This window comes from Ricinus communis, chromosome 10 (assembly GCF_019578655.1).
Source record: "Ricinus communis isolate WT05 ecotype wild-type chromosome 10, ASM1957865v1, whole genome shotgun sequence".
Lineage (NCBI taxonomy): Eukaryota > Viridiplantae > Streptophyta > Magnoliopsida > Malpighiales > Euphorbiaceae > Ricinus > Ricinus communis.
Window position 1 is genome coordinate 1,462,534 of NC_063265.1, and position 25,637 is coordinate 1,488,170.

The following is a 25,637-nucleotide window of genomic DNA, read 5'->3' on the forward strand; positions in this document are numbered from 1 at the left end:
CCTCTTTAATATAAATCTCAAGTGAATTGATTGATTAAGATTTGTCATGCAATAAATAAATATGACCATAACAAGAAAAATCATCGATAAAGGTAATAAAATATTTTTCTCCACCAAAAGTTGGAGCATCAAAAGGACCACAAATATTAGTGTGTATAATTTTAAGAAGCTGTGTGCTTCTCGTGGCTCATTTCTTAGTGTGTTTTGTTTGTTTTCCTTTAATACAATCAATACACACTTCAAGATCAGTAAAGTCCAAACTTGGAAGTATTTCATTTCTTACAAATCTTTGTATTCTTTCTTTGGATATATGACCTAAACGTTTATGCCACAAGTAAGTGGAACTTTCATTGACTAAACTACATTTAGTACTAATATTATGATGCAAGGTCATTAATGTCTCAATAAAAGAATTATCAAGTTTAAGCTTGTAGAGACCATCATATAACAATCCAAAACTAATAATATTATTATTCTTAAATAAAGTCAAAGATCCAGAACCAAACTTAAAATAAAATCCCGCTACATCAAGTTTCGATAAAGAAACTAAGTTGCAAAAAAATGTGGGTACATAAAGAGTTTAAAATAAATTCAAATATTGTCCTGTATCTAAAATTAAACGATAAGTGTCAATGCCTTCAATAGAAGCTTTCTTTCGATTCCCGATGAAGACAAAACTTTCATTTGGTCTTATGGTTTGGATTGTAAGGAATCCCTGCATCGTATTAGAAAGATGGATAGTGGAACCAGAATCAATCCACCAAGTATTATGCGGAACTTCAATAAAATTTGATTCAAAACATACTAAAGCATAATGCTTGTCTTTCTTTTCGAACCAAGCTTTACGTTTCAAGCAATCCTTCTTTAAGTGCTCAATTTTATCACAAAAGTGACACTTCACACTCCTATGTTCCTTCTTATGAGCAACCTTAGACGATTCATTTAGGTTGTGTAAACCTTTCTTCTTGCTCTTTCCACCTTTCTTTCTGTAGCTCTTTCCAACTTCTTGATGACTTAAAAGATGAACTGAATGAGCTCTGTGATTCTTTAATTTTATCTCCTCTTGAATAAGCATGTTGGTCAATTCATTTACATTCCATTTATCCTTTAAGGTGTTATAGTTCATTTGGAATTGACCATATTGTTCAGGAGGCAAGGAGTTCAATATGAACTGTACTAGAAAATACGCATCCACATTCATTCCTAAGGTCTTTAATTTTGCCGCTAAGGTAGTCATTTCAAGAACATGCTCATGCAAGTGACTTATCAGCTGTTTGAGAACGTTTCTCAATAGGCTTTTTAAATTTCTTAGCACTGTCAGTTTTATAAATTACACTCTTTAAGTTATTTGCAATAGTCATTCGCATAAACATTAAGCTTAATTTGTTCGATCTTTCCCAAGCTTAATATAAAGCTTTTTCTTCATTGCTACTTTCATCAGTAATATTAGCAGGTTTCTCAATTTAAAGTGCCAAATCAAGATCTAAAACACTTAAGTGAAACTGAACTTGTTCGCACCAATCAGAGAAGTTCAAACCGTTAAACAATAGAACAGAAGAAGCATGCAAATGGAGAGAAACGAGTACAGATACTGCAAATAAAAATAACATAAAATACTCATACATTAATGCTTTGATTCATAATATTTATTCCATAAAATATATTAAAGTTCTCCTTTAGGTGATACTAAGATATACTTATGTAAACAATTATAGGTAATTTTATATGCATAACTAAATTTATTTTTTTCTATCTTTGGATATGTAAAAATAAAATTAGTATAACATACTAATCACCACGATTATGTTTATCAATTATAAAATAATTAATCAATCTTTGGGTTGAACCCCAAATATCTTATAATGATAAATTTTAGTTTTACCCATAGATACACAAAAATCGTAATGTCATTTTAAACATAAAATTTATGAGTAATTGAAAATTATAATCTATAATTTGAAATTTATTTATTTTAAAAATTTGGTCACTTTCGTGAGAAGCAAATCGTTCTTAAAATAAATTTCAAAAGTTTATAATAATATATTTAAATAATATATTACTTTCATCAAATATTTAACTTAATTTCAATTAAGCATTAACTACTGATATATATATGTACCAAGAATTAAGGATGAATCTGGATTAAAAGTTTTTTATTAGGATGAAACTGTAAATTATTTCGGATTTAATTGGAAGAATAATAACTTTACGTGCAATATGATATGTTAACAAAACTTTATGGGCCACAATGGACTTTGATAAAAAATACCATATTTTCGTTGCAGTAGTACATGTATCACCAAATTTACACAAAATTAGTCCAAAAACTAACATCAATAAATCTTAAACCTAATCCAAACTATGCAAAATTAATCAATTTAATTTATATGCAAAAACAAGGATTAATTCTTGCATGCATCTACAACAACAATAAATTCAACAAAATTATGGAAAAATATGACTTCTTAAACCATGCTTTGATGCCACATGTAAACTATAATATCTCATTGATATAGAACTTCAAATTTTTCACCATTAAATAGAAGGAAGAAAACATACATTGATCCATATTTAATAGGATGCAATTTCTCTCTCTTTTCCCCTTATCTTATTGATGGATACTCTAACCTTTAATTTTTGTATTTGCTATAATTGTTGATGATATGGGTAGAGAGATGACCAACTCTTATTTATAGACTAATGGTGGTTTTCCATCAAAGCACCAATGATTACAACCATTCATGTCATAACCTTTATCAATAGTCATAACTATTCAATTCACAACTTTTCATTAATCAATAAAATTTAATCACTAATATCTTATTATAATTATATGAGTCATTAATCTTACAGATATAGCTTCTTAATTAACCTAAAAGAATATTTCCAATGCTTTAGTTTAATAAGCATAGACTAGGTAGACTAGGAAGTAAAGCTAATCCAAGCATAAAAAGATTTTCACAAAGAGGACCAACGAAGGAGTAGGAAAAAAGAAAAGGGAATATTGTAGCACTATAGGGAATATAGAAACATATAGGTATTATGAAGCTATAACAGAGATCCATTAAAGCTTATTGTTACAGGATTAGAATTTATAACGGATAATCCGTGAGGCACTTAGACAATCTTGCCTTCGAAGATGCTAAGTAAGCATTTAGGAATAGAAGATTTAGCTAGAAGTAAAAGGGACACAAAATACTTTGAGTGAACGGAGAGTATATTGTAAGCAAGTGTGTGCAAGAGAACTTTACAAGTATACAAGCTTATCTTTATAATTTATAAATAAGGAGGTTGTTTATTTATGGTCATTGATCTCCCCAAATGTGTAGTTGATATTAATCCTAAACATGTGGTTAATCAATTACATGAGTATATAAAGATTTCTAGTTAATTAGGAATTCTAGGTAATCTAGAAGATGCAACTAATAAAGTCCTCTAGAAGCTTTTAAGGTTGTAGCCCACTTGCACAATGCAAGGGAACATTCTAGACAAGCCTAGCAACCTTGGTCAGGATTCTCACCAGACTAGGGTTAGGCTGGCCAATCACTTGGTCTAGGAAAGCCAATCCTACTGGAGAACTCACCTAGGCATATCTATCGGTTGCACTGGTTGGCTGGCTTGCTCTATGGGCTCGTACACTTGCCAACACTGCTTTAATTGGTCTACAGTTTTTGCCATCAATTGTGTCACTCGCCTGCAGAGGTTCCACAAGCCTATCTCCCTTGCATAGCAGGCAATAAAATTAGGCAGGTCGTAACACCCTCTCCTACTCAATCGCGTGACATTATCGTCACATCTTCTTTCTTGTACTGTCAAATGTGGTCAAGAAATTGCCAAAGAAGATCCTCGCACTCCTATTTAATTTGACTTTGAATTATCAAAATAAAATAAATATTATTCATATTTCTTAATTTTGTGACACTAACTTTAATAAGATATTTAAAGATCGAATTATATTTTTTTATTAATTTAGTTATTTAATTCATTCATTTTTAAAATATAAAAAACTAATATAATAAATAAAATATAAAGGGCAACTTATATGTTACATAAGAAATCAAGAGGTAAATAGTATAAAAATAAATTTAATTAACGATTATTTAATAAGAATTTGGACGGAGAAATTTTTAGTATAAAGTTACAAAATCAAATGATTAAAAAATATAATTTTCAAACTTTATGGGATAAGTAGTGTTATATGAAAAAATACAGAAGTATATAGTAATTAGTCATTTAGCTATGCATTCCATTATTATTATATACTTAAGAAATTAATTTATTAGTGAATATAATATTTAAATATTATTTTCTATTTAGAATCATTATATAATTAGAAAACTAATTTATTAATTAATATAATATTAAAATATTATTTTCTATTTAGAATCATTATATAATTAGAAAACTAATTTATTAATTAATATAATATTAAAATATTATTAATATGCTATTTTTTAGAATAATCATTATCTAATTAGAAAACTAATTTGTTATTAGAATCAATGTCTAATTAGGAATGTAATTTATTAATCAATAAATTAATAAAATTACTATAAAATTACACAAACATGAATCTCATGTATTAAAAATAAGTACATGTCAAAACAAAAATTTTATATGTCAAAACAATTTTAGGTCTCATAAATTAGTAAAAGCAAAAATTAAAAGTATTAGATTAAAATAAGTAAAAGAAAAAAATTTAAAAATATGTAATTAAACTATAGATAAGAAAACATAAAATTCATTAATCAACTCAAATTAGTAATAAAAAAATAAAATAAAAAAATAAATATATCTAATCTAATATATAGCAAGAAATATTATATAAAAATAAACTAAATTAATTAATTAATTAAAATAACAACAAAAAAATACATATGAAAATTTAAATTTAAAAAATTATTACTATCACAATTATAGATTAAAAGAAAAAGAATTCTTTTTTGTAAATTAATATTTATAAAAAAGTGTCAAATATTATGTTGTCATTCTTCTATCTGGCAAGCTTGGTTCAATCATTCTCGTTGTTTGAGTTTTAATATAGATATATTAGATTACTCCAAACTTTTAATGCGAAACCTATTTTCATAAGGTGTGCCAAATTGACCCATAGAACTGCTTGTTTACCGTGCAGGGTTATCACATAAAATTGTACCCCAATGTCTGGTTTCCCAACCTATACTGATTTATCAGGTTAATCTTAGAGCCTCCGAGATGATAGCTTCACCCCTTAGCAGAAGAAGAGGCCATATTGATGTCTACAGAGATGTCAATGGACATTAGATCTCTTCTTCAATTTACACCAGAGTCCGTTCTTGGTATGGATGGTTGCCCCTGTGACCAGTTCCACAGATTCTGGTGAGCCTTTCAGCTCCACATCGAACTTCTGTAACAACATAGCCAAGGCTACTGTTGATTCCATAAGGGCAAATTGGTCTCCAACACATTTTCTTGGTCCACCACCAAAGGGTAAGAATGCAAAATCTGATATAATCTGACAATTACAACCAAAAGCTTGGTGTTTAATAACAATACTACATACAGGAAAGACGATTAATTATGCTTGGAAATTAGAAATAAACGGTGGTGGTATCAGACCTCATTTGGATATAATGCTCCTGGACTCCGAGATGGGTCAAAACCAGCCCATCCTTCAATTTCATCACTCTTTCTTTGCACTAAAAATCTTTCTGGTTCAAACTCATTCGGGGAATTCCAAAAATATGGGGATCTATGTAGATTATATACCTGAATAAACGCAAGAATGATGTTAATGGAATAGAATGAATTACTAGCTTAGATTCTATCAAATGTTCCCTCAAATGGAATTCTAGACATACAATCTTAAGTTACTTTCCTCCCCTCCCTCTCCCTTTCCTTTCTTTCCTTCCACCTTGCCCAAGCATGATATGCAAGAAGATGTAAACAATAAAAAGCTTCCACTCACAGAAATAAAGATATCAGTTCCTTCAGGAATTGCATAACCATTGTTGTCCCCCTTATATCCTCCTGCAAAATTCAAGTACTTTGCTTATAAGAAATTTGGAAGATAAGGTCACCAGTCTTCAAAAAACAGAAGGTGCACAAGTCGTTTCATAAAATACAATGAAATAAATTGGCCACACCATTTAACTTCCCAAAAGATATTCATAAAGCCAAAAGCAATTCTGTGACCTTGTCAACAATAGCTGCACTCTGATATTCCCCAACTGCAGAAGGTTCTCTTTAAACTTTAGTTCTATACTCATTTCTATCTCTCTTTTGCAACTGGATTTCTGGCCTTTTTTTCTCCCCTCCTCATTTTTATCCTCTCTCTTAATATTAGAAACAAAAAACAAGGCCAATTCAGTAACTTGAGACAAAAAGGACACTTTTCTTACAACTCAACAGTTCAATTCGCACTAATGAAACCTAACAGATGGATTTAAGTGCTATACCTTGACCAAATATCAAGGTGATAAGGTCTAAAGTGCTTAATCTTGAAAAAATCGACAGTGTCCAACTCCAAGGCGGCTTTAAATAATTTTCCACAATGATATTTTACATCCACAGATGCAATACCTATGCAAGTGCATATATAACTATAACAGCTAAAACCAAATTCTGAAGATCACGTGTAAAACAAATGAAATTTCTTATCAGAAGTTAATATAGTATAACCAATATTTTTCCTTATCATTGAGAAATACCTGGTAATACATCTGTCTTGAGGGCACGCCTAATTAGCAATGGAGGCTGAGGATACAAACGAAGAGCCTCTACGACAACAAGTCTTATGTACCTGAAAACATTTTGGCATAACCATATTTCAGCTACTGATAGCACAAGCAAGTCTAATTCAACAAAGTAATTATGCCCTATCACCTCCAGTGGGACATATAAGGCTTTCTAATTAAACCCAAGTGCAGAAAGAGCTCAGCAAATTCTCTTTGAAAGATAGATTCCAAATGGGAAAAAAAATAAAACTATACCGCCATCAGTCAGAATATTGCTAGGAACAGCAAAGAGCACACATGGCTTCAGTTAATAGTTAGAACCTTGGACAGAAAAAATCCATATTGAGATCTCTGCTTTCTGTTGATTTTGAGTTTCTCATAGTAGAAATGTGCATATTTGTGTAATTTAACTTATTTCAACATAAAAAAAAATACTGTTGCAAGGAGAATGTTCCGAGTTATTTCATAACACAGTCACCAGCAAATAAAAGCAAGACTATATAGGTAAAGGATTTGAATGACCCACTCTAATTTCTTAATCAATTCAAAAGTTGGCCTCCCTCGACCCAGCACTACATCAATCTCTGCTTGAGCTTTTCTCAATTTTGGGGGATTCTGCAATTTTTTTGAAATTAATACACATCAGATGAATACCAACTCATTGGAAGAGAGAACTTACGGATCAAAAGGCAATTCCGAACTTAACATTACTTTAACAATGCTATTGACAAGATCAGACTCCAATTAGGTTATAAAGAATCATACCTGTGCAAGAAGGAAAACAGCCCAAGTAAGAACAGCAGCTGTTGTTTCATGGCCAGCAATAAGCATTGTCATCAGGTCATCTCTTAGCTGTTAAGAAAAGAAGAAAAAGAATAATTACCAGGCAAAGCAGTACTAATCCGAGAAATGATACAAATGAGGTTTTGATCATGAGTCCTGATGCATTCCACCAAGTCAGGTTTGTGGAAAGAAAAGAGAGAAAAATAATAAAAGCAGAATTATTTCACTAGTCATTGAAGTCGCCGAATGGCAGATATTACCTGACGGTCATCAACATCAGCTCCTCGCATATCAACAAGAAACCGCAAAAGACTTGCGTCCTGCAGTAGCCACAGTAATATTGCCAGAATTAAATAAATATAATGCGTTACTGTTATAACCATCCTGATATAAGCTTGGGGGTGGTGCTTGTTAGGCTCATTTGGAAGCTAGAAATAGGAAGTAATGCTGACTATTCAGAGTTTCTATGTTCATCAAGGAATTTGAAGTGGAAAGGATGAAATTCGGTAGCTGAAATCCATAATTAGTTGAAGGAATTCAAATCTGGTCTCAGTGCAAAGTAGATGAAAAATCCGACGACTCTTAAGCTTCATACCCTTTAACAAAGCCCACCTAGAAATTCTTTCTTTTAAATAGTCGTATGAGAGGGGTATCCCTACCAGGGGAAATGAGACAGTTGTATTTATTAATTAAGTTCCATTAACAACTACATTAGTATGAGATAAATACTGGACAAAATGGATCCATGTACCTAAAGCCAATGTTGAGATTAAAACGTGTTGTGCTGCAGAATAACATTCATGATGGAGATTGTATCTATGCAGAGGATAAAAGCTTATCAAAGAATGAATATCAAATTCCAAAGAAGATGTTTTAATTTCAAATAATCCGTAAACCTTGAAAAGGTCATCCTTCTATAAGTCCAACCTTCTATACATTTCAAAATAAACACTCCAATCTCGAAAATATTCAAGTTTAACCTAGAGGATCTGAACTGCCAGACCTAATTAAATTCTGGAAGAAGAATTTTGAGCTCAAATATGGATTAAAGTCAAAGATTAAAACCAAAACCTAGCCTTTACCTTCTAAGTTTTACATAAGTATCTCTAATTTTCTAAAATTAATTTTCTGAAACTTATTAAGGTGACCAAACATAGAAATATAGATTTGAAATGACCTACTAAGGCCTATGCAAGTTCCTGATTGAGCTTTTCATCACTGGACATGTGCCAAACCAAAGTTTGGGCATTAGAATTGGCCCCATCACGCCTCTTATATATTTTAAGAAGTGCCACGTCATCATGTTCAGGTTTATTATACTCATAATTTTCCAGAAAAATGTACCCACCCTGAGATTTGAATAGTCTCTCTGCTGCAGCTTCTCAACATCTGTTTCCTGTCAAAGAATTTAACCAAAATCAAGATCTAAACTTAGGCCCTCATGCAGGTAAATTGTTTTGCTGGCACAAGCATCTAATTCAAGAATAAATTATGAGATCCACAATTATCACACATAAAACACTTATATGCATATTATTCATGTGGAATAATTCATTCAATTTTTTTTTTTTTTTACTCCCCTCCCTTTTTTTTTCCCTGACTTTTCTTTTTCCTACCTGTTAAAACATTTTCAGAAACTCTTTTCTTTCATCTTTTGGTGAAGCCTTCTCTCTAGATTTTTCTGCCAGCCTTATCTTTTCAAACATCAATTTGTTTCTGTAGATTTGGCATCAGTGCAATACCTACTAAAAAGTTGTGTTTACATGATATTAATTTATTAGGCTGGCCTTGATTTTGAGTAGATCAAACAAACTGGAATAGTTTTCATTACACTTTATTTTCCAGAAGTTCCTCATATGTCAATTGCATTTCATTGAATATAAAAGGAAAAATGCATTTTTAAGCCCTTGAATGTTTCAGTTTTATTTTATTGAATCCCTTTTTTTGCACTAATTGCAAAAATGATCATGACTTTTAGTACTTTTTGCGAATTTAACATGACTTTTTAATTTTGGCAATTTCAACATGAACTTTACAATTTTTTGCAATTCAAAGCACCGATTGAAAAATCCGGCATAATCTTGTTGATGTGACACCTGAATTGGCTGAGCTATTCGACGTAGATGCCACATCAAAAATCTTACCTTTGCTTAAATTGCAAAAAAAAAAAAAAATCACAAACTTTACTTTTTTTGCAATTTTTTCACGACTTTTAAATTTTGAAAAACTAGTACACGAATATTCATTTCAAAAAATTTAGTAAATAAAAAATTTAATTACAATAAGAAAAAAGCTAAAATTTGAATATACAACTTAATTACAGTGATTAAAAGAATGATCAAGCCCTTCCCAAAGAGTGACTATGTATTGAATGGTGACGACAGTAATAACCAGAACAGTAGCAGGACAAAAAGGTAAAGGCCAATCTAAAAGCGACACCAAGATCTATATGTTAAGCATTGCAATTCAAAAGAGTAAAAATATTGCGCACCTTTTTCAGCATGCAATCAATCGTCTTTACCATGTTTCATTCAGAATGAATTCGTTGATCATCACGATCATAAGTCACGCTCATCGTCCAATACTTACAATATCAAATATTTTGACCAAGTATTGAATGAAGTTATGATGTGAGACAAACAAATTAATGATTAATCTAACCAAATTTACAGTAGCTGTTGCTAAAAACAAGTATTAGGCTTCTAAACCAAAATATAACTGCCAGAACAGTTAATATAAAAGTACCAACATCTATTAAAAAATACTAAATAGTTTTCCCCTTATGATTATTTAAAAAGGACAGAAATTTACTGGTGATGAAAAATTAGCAAATATGTTTAAGAACTTATCACTTGCATTGAAAGAATAGTAAGACAGGATAACAACATATCAGAAGGTTTAAGAAAATTGAGTGTTTAGAACAACAATCTTCGGAGGATTAATGTTTGCTAGACTAATTATGTGATTAAAGATATAAGTAACCTGCTCTAAACATATAGGGTTAAGTATTTTTCTCACCTGTCTAGTCTCCTTTGCATTTCTGATTAGCCCATCCAGACAATCATTGATAATTTTTAGGTCATTTTGGAACTTCCGCTGTCTGGGGACTATCCACCTTGCCAAAGGAATTTTCCAATATGGGACATAGAAAGTAGATCTGTGCTCAGCTTCAAAAAGTGTACCGTATACTGCCTGTAGATAATTTTCAGAAGAATCAACAATTTAAAATTTCAGCATTTGATCTTGATGTCATCAAATGGGGAATCATGGTATTGTAATGTGAGAAATCAAGTCAAACTGTAGTGATTTGTAACGATTTTGTAGTCAATACTTAATTAGAAATATTTCAAAGAGTAAAAGATTAGCAGTCTTGTCTGAATACGCATTGCGCTATATGCTGGGACTGTCTGCTTAATGGTACTCCTACTATGTTCATAAGTGGTTTTCTAGTAAAACCCCAATCTAGTAAAAATGGAGTATTCGCTCGAATTTGATCTGCTGGTGAAGTACCAAAATTGACATAGAATTTTGTAGTCTGTATGAATCATGTAACTCCAAACATTTATTTGCATAGGCAAGAAAATGAAATTGAGAAAAGGAGCTAAGACACAAATCACGAAAGTTGTGGGGCATTTCTACATGTTTATCTCACAGAAATTTGGGATTATCAAAATTAAGTGAATGGATTGACCATAATTGCTCAATGAAATAATATCCAAAAACAATAAAACGAAATAAGATTGCAATTTACATTTCACTTGCAATTAATATTTCACCTTTCCCACCATTAAATGAGAGAGAAATAAACTTATCAGTTATGATGACATTTGAAATGGCTTGATACTAGAGTCTTAAGACTTGTTGCATCATTAAAGCATGATAATTTTTCCAATACAAAACAAAAGTGTCCTGACACATGCTCTCTGCTGCAAGAATTCAATCTGACACTTTTGAATACATAAGTTGCAATAAATCGTCAATTTATCAAATTTTAGTATGCATCATGATGTAAAGCCAAAAGAAACTGTTAAAAAGTTATAGAGAAATTAATATATCTTCATAAGTCCCATCTTGATTTCAATTCATAAACTAAAACATAACAATATTTTATCTCCTTAATAACCAAAATTTGAGATAAGATAATTGATGCGTCACTAATAAAGCATTAGTACGAAAAAGTTCTCTGCAAGGACACAGCAACATTGACCCAATGACCTACCGATATGATCAGGGAAAAATACATACAAAAAGATTAAAACAAAGATCAACTCTACTTTTGAAATAATAACCAGGAATAGGCTTAAGTTCACCAATGTTTACTGAACTTGTTGCTGATTCAACAGTCACTAAACTTTCAATTGTATTAAAAAAATCATTCAACTTGATTTTGTTTAGTAAGTTCACTGTTGTAAAATAATTAGAGAGATTAACCAAATCTTTTATCTGTTGACTCAGTAAGTTGGATGGCTACATTTCATCAGAGGATGATATTAGAGAAACATATTCAGTTTTCATGTCAAAAATCCGACTAACTACGACCACTTAGCAATAGTGATCTTATTAATAGAATATTGCAAGTGTTTTTGCAGTTTAGTGGCATTTTAGTGACAATTATGAAATTTGCTTCTAGGAATGATATTTTGCAACAAAAAATACATAGTAGAAAACAAAATAAGAGGGAAAGAAGGAAATATAGTAGTTTGGAATGTAGAAAAATGAATGTTATATCTTGGCAGAACTCTTATCAAACCTTAATCACAGGGGATTCTTTTCTAACAGAACCAAAGTCATAGTTGAACACCCCTAGGCCAATAATATCCAGTGCCAAACTTGAAAATTCTGCTTCGAGATCTAACTCAATCGTGTCCCTGCCATGAGAATCTTCCCCTTCTAGAAGTTCTTCAAATTTCAATATTGATCTTTCTGAACAATCACTAAATAACTTGACCATAGCTTCCAAATATGAGGCATGAAACGCAGGAGCAATTACTGCACAATCCAAAAGAAAATCCAGCAAGTAACAGTTATAATTTCTTCTTTACATATACGCCAACTGAACAAATTATCAGCATTGTAGGAAACTTAATTGGATCAAACTTCCATTTCATCACACTCCATTTTCACACAGAAAGCACATTGGCAATAAAATATCACAGGTAGGGAAAGATGAAAGGTGCACATGGCATTTGTGTAATCTTGGGTTCAATTTTTACATGAAGTTTTAATTAGAAAAATGTGTTCTAGGGGCTGCCCATGAGGTTCCTAACTTGGGATTGCATGAAAGTTTTAAATTCCTTGTTGAATAAAGGAAAGGAACATTTGATGTTGCAGTATAAGATGACCTATAGCATTAGTAATATACTACATCAATCATTTGATTTTGGATGTTGTAGTATTCAGAGCTAAGAGAAGGATTTTGTATGTGTTGATTAATAAAATGTACAGGTATTTATACAAAATTACAAGATATAAACTAGGAAATACTGTAATTTAATCCCTACAAATCAGCCTTATAATCAAGCTCTATAATCTTTACAAATCAGCCCCTATAATCAAGCTCTAATTATTTCTTTCCTAATCAACATTACAACTGTAATACTCCCCCTCAAGCTGGAGCGTAGATATTGATCATGCCAGCTTGTTACAAAGATATTCTACCCGAATCCCATTAAAAACCTTCGTGAAGATATCTCTAAGTTGTTCTCCATTTCTCACATAAACTGTAGAGATCAAATCTAATTGAATCTTTTTACAAAAGAAATGACAATCAATTTCAATACGTTTAGTTCGTTTATGAAAAACATAATTTAAAGCAAGATGAAGGGCAGCTTGATTATCACACTACAATTTGACTAAAACTGAAGTTTTGAGTTCTACTTCCGTCATGAGTTGATATATCCACATAATTTCACAGGCAAATTTCGCCATAGAACGATATTCTGATTCGTACCTGAACGAGAAACAACATTCTGCTTCTTGCTTTTTCATGAAACTAGTTACCACCCACAAAAACATAAAAGCCAGTGGTAGACCTTCAATCTTCTTTAGGTCCTACTCAATCAGCATCTGAAAAACACTCAATCTTGGTATGGCTATGTTTGCCATATAATATGCCTCGCACTGGTGCACCCTTCAAATAGCACAAAATTTGTTCCACTGCTCTCCAGTGATCAACTATGAGAGAAGAGGTATACTGATTTACCACACTAACTGAATATGCGATATCAAGATGAGTCAAGATAAGATAATTTAATTTTCCAACTGCTCGTCTATATCACTCTAGATCTTCAAACAACTTGCCCACTTTTGAAAGTTGTATTTTAGGAGCCATTCGAGTGTTGCATGGCTTAGCCCCAATTTTTCTATTTCAGATAATAGATCTAGTACATACTTCCTCTGGCATAGCAGGATTCCTTTCTGACTTGCCACCTCAATACCTAAGAGGTATTTTAATAAACCCAAATTTTTGGTATGAAACTGAGTATGAAGGAAAGACTTAAGAGAAGAAATTCCTGTAACATCACTTCTAGTAATGACAAGGTCATCTACATAAACCACCAATAATATGATGCCCTTAACAGACTGTTTATAAAAGACAGAATGATCAAACTTACATTTCAACGTACCAAAGCTCTCAACTGCTTGATTGAATCTCTCAAACCAAGCCCGGGGACTTTGTTTCAGGCTATACAAGGATTTATGAAGCCGACATACCTTCCTAAACTTCTCCCGAGCAATAAACCCAGGTGGCTGCTCCATGTAAACTTCCTTTTAAAGGTCACCATGTAGGAATGCATTCTTAATATGCAACTAGTGAAAGGGTCAATCATGAATAGTTGCCATAGAACTAAATAGTCTAATAGAAGTAAGTTTGGCAACAGGAGAAACGATATCAAAATAATCTACACCATATGTCTAGACATATAACCCTTAGCAACAAGACGGGCTTTCAGCTGAGCAACAGACCCCTTAAGATTAACTTTCACCATGAAAACCCACTTACAACCAATAACCTTTTTACTTGTAGGTGGGTCTACCAAGTTCCAAGTACCATTAGTATCTAAGCAATCAACTCTTCCACCATAGCAGTATGCCAACCAGGATGGATTAAAGCCTTTTGACCAATCTTAGGGATGAAAACAAAATCAAGTGAAGCAATAAAAAAACAGAATGATGATGGTAAGTAATTATAAGACACACAAAAAGAAATAGGATAAGTACCTTTGCGAAGAGCAATATGAAGATCAAGATCATGAATGAGACTAGGATTGGAGATGGGATCCGATGACAAAGATGCCAGTGGTGGACATAAATCTAGAGAAACAAGAGAGGACTCAGGATGTGGAACACGGTGAGTGTAACCTGTGTGATAGGAGGACAGATTCGAGGAGGATCATAAGATGTAACCGTATAGATAAGCAAATCATCCCCTTGTGAAAAATAGACTCAAAGGTTTGAAGAAATGGTGTTTCTTCTTGGAAAGTGACATCAGCTGGCACCAAGTACCTGTTAAGACTCGGGCAAAAACACCTAAATCCTTTTTAAACACGAGAATAACCAAGGAAGATACATTTTGAGGATTTTGGGTTGAGTTTGGTAATCTGAGGACGTACATCACGGACAAAACATGGACAACCAAAAATTCTAGACTCAACTGCAAATAATGATTTACTGGAAAAAAGCATGCAGAAAGGAATCTCACAAGAAAGGATAGTGAAAGGCATGCGGTTAATTAAGAAATATGTTGTGGATACCGCATCTACCCAAAAGGTTTTAGGGACTTTCATTTGGAATAGTAGGGCTCTAGCAGTTTCAAGAATGTGTCTATTCTTTCTTTCAGCCACCCCATTTTGAGATGGTGTGTCAACACAGGAAGTTTGATGAAGTATCCTATTTTGCAGCATATATTTTTGGCAAGATTCAGAGAGATATTCCTTTGTGTTGTCACTCCTCAAGATTTGAACAGACAGGTTAAATTAAGTATTAACTTCAGCACAAAAAGCAGAAAAATGAAAAAACAATTCAAAACGATTTTTGATCAGAAATAACCATGTCATTCGAGAATAATCATCAATAAAGATAACAAAGTATCTGAATCTGGTTTTTGATACAACAGGACAAGGACCTTAAATTTCTGAATGTACTAACTCAAAGGAAGCCGTTTATTAACTCTAGGACTGAGACTAAAACGATGATGTTTAGCAAACTGACAAGACTCACAATCCAAAGAAGGTAAGCTAGAAAATTCTGAGAGAGTTTCTTTAACAGAGGTAGAGAAGGATGGCCCAACTAATAATGTACCTTAAAAGGAGTAATAGCTCCATAACAAACTACTGGTTTGGAATAGTACTGTCAAGGATGTAAAGACCTCCAGATTCATGCCCTTTACCAATAATCCTCTTCGTCAAAAGATCTTAAAAAAGACTAATCAGAAAAAATGAAACACAACAGTTAAGGCTTCGAGTGAGTTCACTAACAAAAATTAAGTTGAACAATAGATCAGATAGACTTAAAACAATGTGCAAAGAAAGTACAGTCTGGGAATAACTGTGCTAGAACCAAGAACAAGTGATGTGGATCCGTCAGCTAAAGTGACAGGGCAACTGAAATTATTTGATTGAAAGAAGGAGAATAGTTTAAAATTATCTGTCATATGATCTGTGGCACTAGAATCAATGACCCATTTAGAAGAGCACTATATTCAGTTAGTATGGTAAGTCATTATATGTCTTCTCCCGCGGTTGATCATTGGAGAGCAATGAAACAAATTTCGTGTTATTTGAAAGGTGCACCAGGGCGAGGTATATTGTAAGGCAAACATGGTCGCATCAGGATTGAGTATTTTTCAAATGTTGATTGGGCAGGATCTAAAGAAGATCGAAGGTCTATCACTGGCTTTTGCGTTTTTGTGGGTGCTAACCTAGTTTTATGGAAAAGCAAGAAACAAAATGTTGTTTCTCGTTCAAGTGCAGAATTAGAATATCGTGCTATGGCGAAGTCTGCATATGAAATTATGTGGATATATCAACTCGTTACTGAAATAGGACTCAAAACTTTAGTTTCAGTCAAATTGTGGTGTGATAATCTAGTTGCCCTTCATATTGCTTCGGATCCCATTTTTCATGAACAAACTAAACATATTGAAATTGATTGTCATTTCGTTCGTGAAAAGATTCAGTTAGGTTTGATTTCTACAGGTTATGTGAGAACTAGAGAACCACTTGGAGATATCTTCACAAAGGCTCTTAATGGGACTCGGATAGAATATCTTTATAACAAGCTAGGCATGATCAATATCTATGCTCCAGCTTGAGAGGGAGTGTTACAGTTGTAATGTTGATTAGGTTAGAAATAATTAGAGCTTGATTATAGAACTGATTTTTAGGGATTAGATTATAGTGTTTCCTAGTTTATACCTTGCAATTTTGTATAAATATCTGTATGTTTTGTTGATCAATACACAAAATCTTTCTCTTATCTCTATATACTACAACAATATGGAACGCTGCCAATCCCACCTGATCCGCCTCAATTGTGTGTTGATTGGAGAAGAACTTTCAGTGTGCAGCCAAATCAGTGAGTCTCTGAGCCATTAAAAGTTTGAAAATCCAGTTCAGTATATCCGGGAACCACCCCACTTGGTGGTGCTCCTTCCCTAGGCAGTTAAGGAGCTTGTTGGGTTTGTGGTTGCCTAAGTATATTGCTGCTGCTAGCAGTTCTAGCAAAATCTCTTCGAGTGTTATGGGATAACGCAGCAAACATTTCTTGTAATTGAAGAGATAACTGTTGTAGTTGGATGGCCAGCCATGTCTCCACCTCCGTAATCCTAGCCTCATTCGCTGCTCGTTCTTGTTGGAGGAGGGACTGAACGTCATTATTCTGACTAAAACCACTCATCATGTTTGGCTCTGAAATCAAATTGTTATGACTGTGAGATAAGGATCATATCACGGGGCGATTGATCGGAAAATCCTGCAAGGCTTTTCCTTTGTTCTTATTCCTTGTTCGACCTATTTTGTTTGAATCACTCAGGCTCGTTACAAGGCAGCTTGAAACCTTAGAACTCGTTGAAAGAGAGAGTTGTTCATCTCTTAAGTTTGGTAAAATTCTGCTTGTCTTCTTTTTATTTCTTACGTCCTTAAATAGGATTAGTTTATTAATAGAAGTTGGAAAATTACATAGAACTAGGAGAGCTATAATTTAGTCTTATGAAAACTTCCTAATTATAAGTTCTTCTAATCTACGAAACCTTTATAATTGACTCTTATAAAAACTTTCTAATTATAAGCTCTTCTAATCTAGGAAACCTATTTAGAATAGGATTACCATCCTTGGCAAGCACTTACTTGCATAACAGTACTAATAAGTATTTTGTTGGAGATCAACATTAATACTCAGCCAAAATATTAATGCTGCCTTGAATTTGGCCCAGAAAGTTTATTGATCCAAGTCCATCTAAATCAGCTTGTTGTCCATATTGATGGCCAACTTGCTGACCAAGGATGATCATGGACTTGAGTATATGTTAGATACTTTGGGGAGTATCTGGCACTAGATTTTTGGACGACTCAGAGGTTGCTAATCTACTCAGCTGTTCTCTGACTGCTTTGGCAAACTCAGTTTGCTTTTGGAAATGGTCTTGGCTCGGCTTTGTAAGCTGATAAGGCTTAAAAACTGGGTTTTTTGAAACCAATCAAAAAATTTGATTTGGGCTTTGTTTTGAATGCAAAATTGATAGTATTTTTCCTGAATACTATCTTTTTCTTTTAAAAAATTCTTAAAAAACCAAAGTTTCTTAAGATGGTTTTTCTTTGAATAGAAATCTTCATGAATCAACTTTGCATTTCCCTTTGCAACTAGACACGGGCTCTATTGGGTTGTACTCAAACTGGTTACAGAAACTACCTAGTTCCTGCCTAGTCTTTTTCATCTCCCATTTGAGCTGTCTTTGAAGCTTAAGGTCATGACAAATCTTTATTCTAGGTGTTTAAAATGCTGTTCAATGGAATTTGAAAAGATTAAAACATCATCTATGTAGACAATGCAGAACTTTGAAAATGGATTAAACATGTCATTCATGATTTTCTGAAATTCAGAAGGGGCATTTTTTAATCTAAAAGGCATGACATTCCACTCATATTGACCGAATGGGACTGTAAATGCCGTTTTGTAACGGTAAGAAAGGCCATACTTCGAAGTATTGTAAGTTTTCCAAAAGACTTCTTGAGCTTCAAATAGAAGAAGAAGTTTTGCAAAAGATTTCTGCTCTTCTAGTTGATTCATCTGAATCAGAGTTCTCAAACAGTGAGGAAGAATTTCAAATTGAAAGACCCTGCATATTCAACATGCACAATCCAAAGAATCCTTCACCCGTCTGATTGGGGTGATTCCCTGTTAGGTACTGTTGAGTCGAGCCTCTATAAAGGACCTATTTCTTTCAATTGTTTTCCAAATATCACGATTTCTTTAAACGATAAAAATGTTTTAAAGAGCATCGTTCTTCAAATCAAAACTCAGAGAAAGAAGAAGATCTATAGAAAAAAGGTTCTAAATTCATTTTAACCTAAACCAAAATAACTTTCTAGACAAGCACGGACCACTGACTCTCGCTTCGGGTCTTACTACCCTTCATTTCATAGGAGACCCTTCTCTGCTCAAAGACAAAAATGCCAAGCTCCTTAGCAACCTTACCTGTAATGTGACAGGACTAATGGACTTATCCTTAAAGGGATAAAGGATACCATTTTCTTTGCAGTAAATTTGAAACCAATCAAAAAATTTGATTTGGGCTTTGTTCTGAATGCAAAATTGATAGTATTTTTCCTGAATACTATCTCTTCCTACTGTTCAGGAACTCCAGAAGGAGATTAAAACCATCAAAACAGAACTCAAAGAGTTGAAAGAAAAACAACAAAATGATTCTGTTTTGCTTCAAAGCCTGATCCTCAAACAGAATAGTGATTCTGATTCTGATGAGGAAAATGGTAAAGATCACATTCAACAGAAAGTCAACTTCCTCTAGATTTTCTGATGATGGTTCTTCAACCTCGACCATAGATATTGGAAGGGTATCCAAAATTCCTTCTGTTATCTATGCTCCTTACAAAGAACCAATTCCATCTCAAACTCAACCCAGATTTTCAACATCTGATATTCCAAAAACACTCCAGAATGTTGATTACCAAAGCAACATCCCAGACCAGTCTACACTGATCCAAAGAATGATGACGAAGATATAGAGATTCACATGCTTCCAAAACAGATTTTCATAAGCTTATTAAAGCACGGACAGCCACTATACATCAATGTGTTTTCTTTATTATTTCTGGTTATAAATTATACATCTCAGGTGCCTTCTTAGCGCACGCATGACAACCTCTTCTAATTATCAAATCCTTTCAGTTATTCACTTGAAAAATATTGATTATTTTACATGTTTTTGTATCCCCGAGGTTTGGTCACACCTTCTGTTATAACTGGAAATACAGCCCCTATATCCCAAAAACCAATCTTGGTTTACAAGAGATTCTCACAAGGGAAGAGAAGGGAAATTTCCTAAACTATCTTTCCTTATCTTTGGCTGGTGGATCTATTCAATTATTATAGCTGATTCTAAGAATCTTCCTTATTTATCTTTCTTTAATTATGGCCAGTAGGGTTCAAGGCTTGAGGGCTAGCCTACCGTCTCTTGTACTATTTAAATGTTATTTTCTTATGGAATAAAGGAGCAGAAATTTCTTCAAGGTTGTGGACTCCTAAAGTTCAGAGATTATAGGGTTCTCTCTAGCAAGCCCTTAACTGTAACTCAATATAGGCCATAAAGGTAGACACTCCAGCAAATAATCTTCACCCGCTTTCGATCCTCTGGTGAATCATAAACCCATAACTCGATCCCAAATGCAGGACCGTAACACCTTCCCTCTAGGAGTTATCTAACATTCATCGGAAGCCCTTTTAATACATCAATGAGATAACATCATACCTAAAGCATACTTGCAAGTACTTGCTTTCTAGGGACATCAAGGTTAGTTGATATGACTTTAAATATCAGCTACATAATTATAATAAGTACTAAGGCTAAAAAAATCTTTTAAATGGGAAATCATGCCTATTTAAGCTCTTTAATGATTAGATTGATGCAGGGGAGGGAGAGGTGTGAGGTGTGGTGGGATAGGGTGTGGAAACAGAGAGGGTTAAAACAAGTTTTCACTTTAATAGGAAATTAACAAGAATTCTTCCGGTTGCTACTTTTAATTATATTACTAATTAAATTGATAAATTAAAAAAATTCCTAAAATTTGTTATAAACATAATTTATAGACATCCCATCAATACATAAAACACAACTGTGGAATTTGCAAGTTGGAAATATGCAAAATGACAAAACTACCTTTACACTTTTTGTACAAGCCTGTTTATCCAAGCATATAGACGTAAATTGGATACAATGTGTATCATGAAATTGTTTGGCCTAAAACCTATTTCTGTAACATTTCATGGTCTTAACTAATGTTATCTCACTTCCAACTATTTTGCTAACAAATGTTTCAGGCTACAAGGCAGGACATTAATTTTTTTTTTCAACAAAAGGACATTAACATCTGATTTAGGAAAAAATATATTGTTTCAGGCAACTTCCATGGTAAAAGTTCTGTATACCAAAGTTTAACAAGGATATTGAGTATCATGCTAAATCAAATCAGATTAGAAACCTCATCGTCAGGATACACAACAAATTTTTCCCTTCTCTTCAAACGCCACCTTTAATTAAACCACATACTCGTGTACAGCTTATCTTCATTGCAAGCATCCACACATATTCTTTTTTTACTTGTACTTAACTTTGATTTGATACCTCATCATCAGGATACACAACAAATGTTTCCCTTCTCTTCAAAGGGCACCTTCTTTTATTCAACCACATACTCGTGTATACCTTATCTTCATTACGAGCATCAATAGATATTCTTTCTTTACTTGTACTTACATAAATAGTCTTGCAATCTTCTCTCTTCATTATTGCTATGCACTCCTACTAAGCTTCATAAACCTTCCTTATTGAAAGTACCCATACCACATTATCCAATCTCTGTTTGCAAAATTAATGTTTTCCCAAGTTGTGGCAGATGCCTCACATCACCGTTGTTACCACCATGCATCTAGTTTCTACATTAACATCCTAATAGAATCCTATTTAAAATCATTGGTTTATGCATTGATCCTTCATCACATACTCCACATAAATTAAGCCAATCTCTAACTGAAAACACAAGAAAATAGAAAAGAAATTCTAGAATCCATTAAAATTTTTTAAATTAATCCTTAAATCATTTGTTGCTTCCCAATATTCTTCTAAATCAGTCTCCATCCTATGACATTGATAATTAGTATGTCCAATTTTATGATAGTATAGAGTCTACGGTTGGTGAAAGATTTGAAATAGTCTTCTCCAGACTAAATAACTCCATTTAATGTACTACCAAAACTAAAATTTATAACAGATATATACCAATAAAAATGTTAATCTCCTTCAACTTTAAAAGTCTATTTCCTAACAAACAATTTCGCTACCAAACTTTTATGTAAAGATGGAAGGTAAACAGTAATACGAGTTGCTCCTACTGATTTTAACATTAGTACTAATAGACTAATCTTCCAACCTTTTGCATGCAAGAATAATCTGATGTGTGAATTTTCCTCCATTCTCGACCAGTACAATTTTTCTTCATATGTAATTGGTCTGCAAGAGAGTGCAATATATAGTTGTTCTCTAGCTTCTTCCGCAGAGCTTCAAAACAGGTCTCATTCCACACGATATATTTTACCTCAAGTCCAAAAGTCAAGCTAGTTGTATTGTTAACCTTTCCACCTCAAACTTTTACCAGTCTTTAACACTAATGGTTAATGAGAATCGAATAAATTAAATTAGATACTATTAATATTCAAAAAACTAATTCATCTCTTAACTTCATAGTGCTCCAACTTCAAATTCACTCATACTACATTTGCATCTCAAATATCTAGAATTCCATGTCTCGTGCAAAAACCACAAAGTAAAATAACAAAAACAAAATGTTTATGGTGGTGCAACATATTGCATATTCCATACCGGTCCACTATTTATCAGCAACATATTATAATCACTTATATATCACAAACTCTACTATCACAACCGTAATACTCTTGCTACTACAACACATAAGCTAATATACATATTTTATTGTGGTAAATATTACTATGATAAAATAACTACTTCTGAAGTCTAAAAACAATTAATGAATTTCCAAGAGACACAATTGTTTAATTTAAACTACTCCAAACAGCAATCACGCTGATCTATCCTGAAACATCATTGTGCCATAACACATCCAGAAACATCTCATCTGTTCATCTAACTCCAACGTAGATTATAAATAGCAAGCTAACAGTTTCAACAGGACTTATGACTACTCAGTGCTTTCAAGAAAATAGTACAGATACCTTGATCTTATTCATAAGTTAGTTGAAAAAGTCCAAGCAAACAATATGAAGTGATCACCTCTTCTCCTTTGCCTCCATGTGTCTAGATCAGCAGGTATAAGTCCTTTTCCCATTATTGGTTCTAGGATATCAGCAAGGACTCCCTATGAAAATATGACAATTTCAGTTAAAAAGGGAGATGAGAATAATAAAGTGTTAGAACATGATTTATTATGGATTTAGGTAAAGCACAAAATCATTAAACAGGTAAGCTAATTCAACGACATAGCTCATGGTATAATGATGATTTTATTAAATATTATCCTCTGTCAAGACCGGAAAAAAGAAATCTCTCTCTTTTCTGGTTTAGAGAGAAAATATCAAACAGAATGAACTATCTGTTATTGAAAATAGTTTACTTTTTCCTCCCTAACAAGAGAAGGTAGATGGTAACAGACAAGAGTACCCCCAGATCTCTTGGTCATACATGCAGCAAGTTTTATATAAATATGGCAGATTAGACTTCCACATGTATGAGAAATCAATTACTACTTCCATTTATGTTATGCAAGAAGAAAACTTATAATTAGGACAGAGAAGCAACAAGGTACTGGAGCTGGTAGTTAAGTGAACAAATACAAAAGAATACCTTGTCATAAGAAAATGCATTTTCTCGAAGTATATGTCTTGCAACAATAGGGTCTGATACAACAACAAATGCTTTTGGTCCAAAAGCAAGTTTATACACTGATCCATGCTGCCACATTAAACAGAATAAACACTCAGTCATTCACAATTATCAACGAGGACAAATAACAGAGACATGTAGCAAAATGTTTGAAGAGAAATAAACAGACAACAATATGATTTCACTTCATTGACAATGAAAGCATTTAAGTGAAATGTAAATAGAAATTAAGTAAAGTCACCTGCCAATTAAGATATTAGAAAGGGAAATTGAAGAAGTACCTCTAAGAACCAATCGTAGAGTGAGAAGAAGAGTGGACGATTAAACAGATCAGATACAGCACCTTCTGCTATAGGCATAGAGCCCAAACTTCCCCCACTTAAGAAACTGGTAAGCAGGTTGCTTGCATTGTCTAGAAGGGTCCTTGTTTTTGGCTCATCAGTAATTTTCGGTTGGCATCTAATGTTACAATGAAACATAATTTCATCATAGACACATCTATTCATAGAAATTTTGATTTAAAAGCATAAACATAGAATGGAACAAATAGCCCAAGACATGCCAAAAATGTTTAAATATCAATGTTGTCTGTCAAGACCATAAGATCCTAATTAGTAATGGACATTAAATTGTGAAGGAGAATCATTCAAGAATTAAAATTCTGTTCTTGCCATTTTATTTTGAGTAAGTTTCACTTCTCCTGAAGGGCTAAAGCAGAGGGTAAGGTTTCAATCAACTGCACAAGTTTCTCATCCATAATTAACTCCCATAATTCAAACTTCAACTACAGAGGTGATATAAAGAGTTATACAATAAACTTGACTAAACCATGCATATTTATTCACTTCCTCACCAATTTCACAATAACAAAACAGCTTCTCAAAAAGAATGAAGATAGAGTACCTTATAACGGGAGACCCTTTGGCTTTCGAATTGAGAAGAGGATAATGAGATGGGAATTTTGAGATACCCATGAATCTAAAATCATTTCTAGTAAAAGAACTGCCGTTACCGGGTACCAAGAGAGAAGAAGTACTGGTAGATGAATATGCCAAGGACATCTGCACTTGTTTTGCTTTACACACTGAACGGCGACACCACCTGACTAAGGATAACCAAATTTATACACACTTGTTTCTGCTTTTTACTTTTCTTTTTTGGATGCCACTTCATCATTTGCATCATATTCTTTTTCTATTTTTTGTGCACTTCCTTCGGCTAAGGTCGCATATATATATATATATATATATATAGTGAGTAAGTGAGTTGTCCACCGGCAGGATTTCCTTTTATAGTTTATTAATAAGGTCAAATGCTAGGATACCCACTAACTGAACTGAGTCACTAGTCAATTATTGAGAGTTGAATTTGATAAAAACTCATTTAAGTAGTTTAATAAGATTTGTCTAATATATGAGTCAATCCAATTCCAAACTAAATAAAATTTCGTATATTATGCTTGTTCGTCAACTCATATATATAAGTTTGTCGCTTAACTAGTAAATTATCAGATTAATAATTTAATATTTAAATAGAAAATATATATATATTTATTTACATTAATTTTTCAAGTGCATCTGTTCCATATAAATCTTAATAAATTGAATTCGTTATGTTTAATTTTTTATTTTTTATTCTAATTATTATAATCAAATAATATGATAAATTATTATATATTAAATAATTAACAAATTTAACTCAATTTCATTTTCATCACTGTATTTTACTAATTTTATAACTTTTTTCTAAATTTTAATTTAATTTCTTTTAAAGCATCCCGTAACTATTAATTTTTTATTTAAATGAATAATTATAAATAACTAGACTTATTATTAAACATAAAATAAAAATTAAATTATTCACTTAATATACATTTTAAATATTGCACATAATTTGTTATATTCATAAATTTATGAATCATATTATTAAATTTTAAATCTAAAAGTAACAAAATATTGATACGTAAATGTCATATTCTTACATTTAAATTT

General features: G+C 32.6%; 1 protein-coding gene across 1 annotated transcript; it reads right to left on the reverse strand.

The window, feature by feature from the left end:
* Positions 1 to 4,921: 4,921 nt before the first annotated feature.
* Positions 4,922 to 24,853, reverse strand: LOC8270524 (cytochrome P450 97B2, chloroplastic). The gene is made up of 14 exons (XM_002520537.3): positions 24,550 to 24,853; positions 23,928 to 24,105; positions 23,608 to 23,715; positions 23,038 to 23,122; positions 12,250 to 12,488; positions 10,518 to 10,691; positions 8,848 to 8,895; positions 7,760 to 7,819; positions 7,482 to 7,568; positions 7,243 to 7,331; positions 6,690 to 6,781; positions 5,948 to 6,009; positions 5,599 to 5,748; positions 4,922 to 5,494 (listed from the first exon to the last, which is right to left on the reverse strand). Exons 1-14 carry the CDS (start codon positions 24,705 to 24,707, stop codon positions 5,270 to 5,272), a joined length of 1,755 nt encoding a protein of 584 aa, XP_002520583.2. The 5' UTR covers positions 24,708 to 24,853; the 3' UTR covers positions 4,922 to 5,269.
* Between the last annotated feature and the right edge of the window lie 784 nt (positions 24,854 to 25,637).